This window comes from Austrofundulus limnaeus, unplaced genomic scaffold (genome assembly GCF_001266775.1).
Source record: "Austrofundulus limnaeus strain Quisiro unplaced genomic scaffold, Austrofundulus_limnaeus-1.0 Scaffold18, whole genome shotgun sequence".
Lineage (NCBI taxonomy): Eukaryota > Metazoa > Chordata > Actinopteri > Cyprinodontiformes > Rivulidae > Austrofundulus > Austrofundulus limnaeus.
In genome coordinates this window covers 103,643-105,507 of record NW_013952420.1, presented here as the reverse complement: position 1 = coordinate 105,507, position 1,865 = coordinate 103,643, and the positions used below count along the sequence as shown (strand labels likewise).

At 40.5% G+C, this 1,865-nt stretch overlaps 1 protein-coding gene across 1 annotated transcript in view; it reads left to right on the top strand.

The window, feature by feature from the left end:
* Positions 1-1,370, top strand: part of adam19a (ADAM metallopeptidase domain 19a) — a gene marked incomplete in the record, with an annotated part of 346,817 nt that extends 345,447 nt beyond the window's left edge. The window contains 1 exon segment of the mRNA XM_014003343.1: positions 128-1,370. Within this exon segment, the coding sequence (XP_013858797.1) occupies positions 128-179 (52 nt within the window).
* Between the last annotated feature and the right edge of the window lie 495 nt (positions 1,371-1,865).

The window sequence follows — 1,865 nt, the reverse complement described above, 5'->3', positions numbered from 1 at the left end:
CACACACACACACACACACACACACACACACACACACACACACACACACACACACACACACACAGTTTTAGTGGTGTGTGGTAAGTAACTAATACTCAAATATCTTGTTTTTCTCCCCACCTTCTAGACCCGTGTCAGGATCCAAACCAAGCACAGCCTCATTTCCACCAAGAAAATGACCTTCTCCACACCACCCCCCAACCCCACCCACCCTGAGAGGAGGCAGCAGCTGGCAGTTTATTTGCACTAAAGAGACGTTTTGCTGGTGAACCTCAGACAAGAATAAACGGAAGAACAAACAGGACCTGCACCAGTTCAGACTTCTAATAAAACCTTACTCTGCTGCTCCCTCAGTCTCCTCATCCTTACACCCCCCCCCCACCCAATCCCCCTTCTTTCTCAGCGCACTCATGTTAGAAATGACGATGTGGTGTTGCACAGAGGCCTTGCAAACTGAGACAAGTGTCGTCGCTGGGGTACGTTAACTTTTGCCAAATCGTTTTTTTAGGATTACTGTCAATTTCTTTTTTTATGTTTATGCTGTCAATGTATTAAAAATGCAATTTTTGTAATTATGTTTTGTTTACAATTTGATTCATGCCATGTTTTATGATTTGTGTTTTGTGTAGCAATACAAAATACAGCTTGGTACATACTTGGTACTTACCAGGTGATTAGCCGGTTTGTACCAGGTAAGTATATGAAACAAACTGGGTACTTACTGGGAGCATAAAGAGTTTTTACCTGGTCCATTTCTTATACATACCTGGTGTTTACCTATACCAGATACACACCTGGTAATTACTGGGTACATACTGTGTACTTACTGGATATATTCTAGTTACGTACCAGGTACATTCCAGGTACTGGGTACTTACTTACTTGATACATACCAGGTTTTTACCAGTTGCATATCTGATACTTAGCTGGTAAATACCCGGTACTTACCAGGTACTGAAAGTATAAGGTAACAAATTACTTCATAATCCAGATTGATCTCCATGGGTACCTGGTACTGATCTGTATTGTGTACTACTACCATGTTTTGTGCCAAAGAGCTCTTTTGTACCTGGGGTATGATCCAAATTGCTTGAAAATAATATTTTGCCAAGTTGACCACAAGTCATCCTCCATATTTTTTTTAGTATTTTATTGTTTTTCTGATATGAGGAATGTCTCCAGTACCAGGTGTTGGTACAGATGTGTGTCAGAAGAAAAGAGCCAATCACTCAGCTTCTTCTCAACACTGTTTACATGGTGGAGGACTTGATGGACAGCTGGCAGGACACGCTCCAGTTTCTCTGTGTTTTTATGTCTTTTGCTGTGTTCTAATTTTTGATTGGTTAACATAAAATATTTTTACAAAACTATCAAATGTGTTTGTTTTCATTACAGCTTGATGTGAGAAAAGCATAAAGAGGATTCTGGATTCTGAATCCTCTTTTCTCCTAATTTAACTACTAAATATAAGAAACTGGCTAATAATTCATTCAGTTCACTTCTGTTTATTTATATATTGCTAAGTCACAACAAACTGTACACAAAAAGAAAAAATAATCTAAAGAAGCCAGCAGATTGTGTTGAATCTTCACCTTTGTCAGTCTTCCATCCTGAGCAGCACATTGGCAACAGAGGAGAGGAAAAACTCCCTTTTAACAGGAAGAAACCTCCAGCAGAACCAGAACCAGGACAGGTGGCCATCTMRCTCGACRGGCTGYGTTGAGAGAACAGGAAAGAGAGGGTCTTTCAACCCCTCACCAGTCACCTCTGAAATTCCTCAAAAGCCTTATGACATGTTTTATTTTATGTAATGGTGTCATGCTAAAGGCAAGAACTGGAGGAAGTCGTACGTCCTGGTCCCCCCC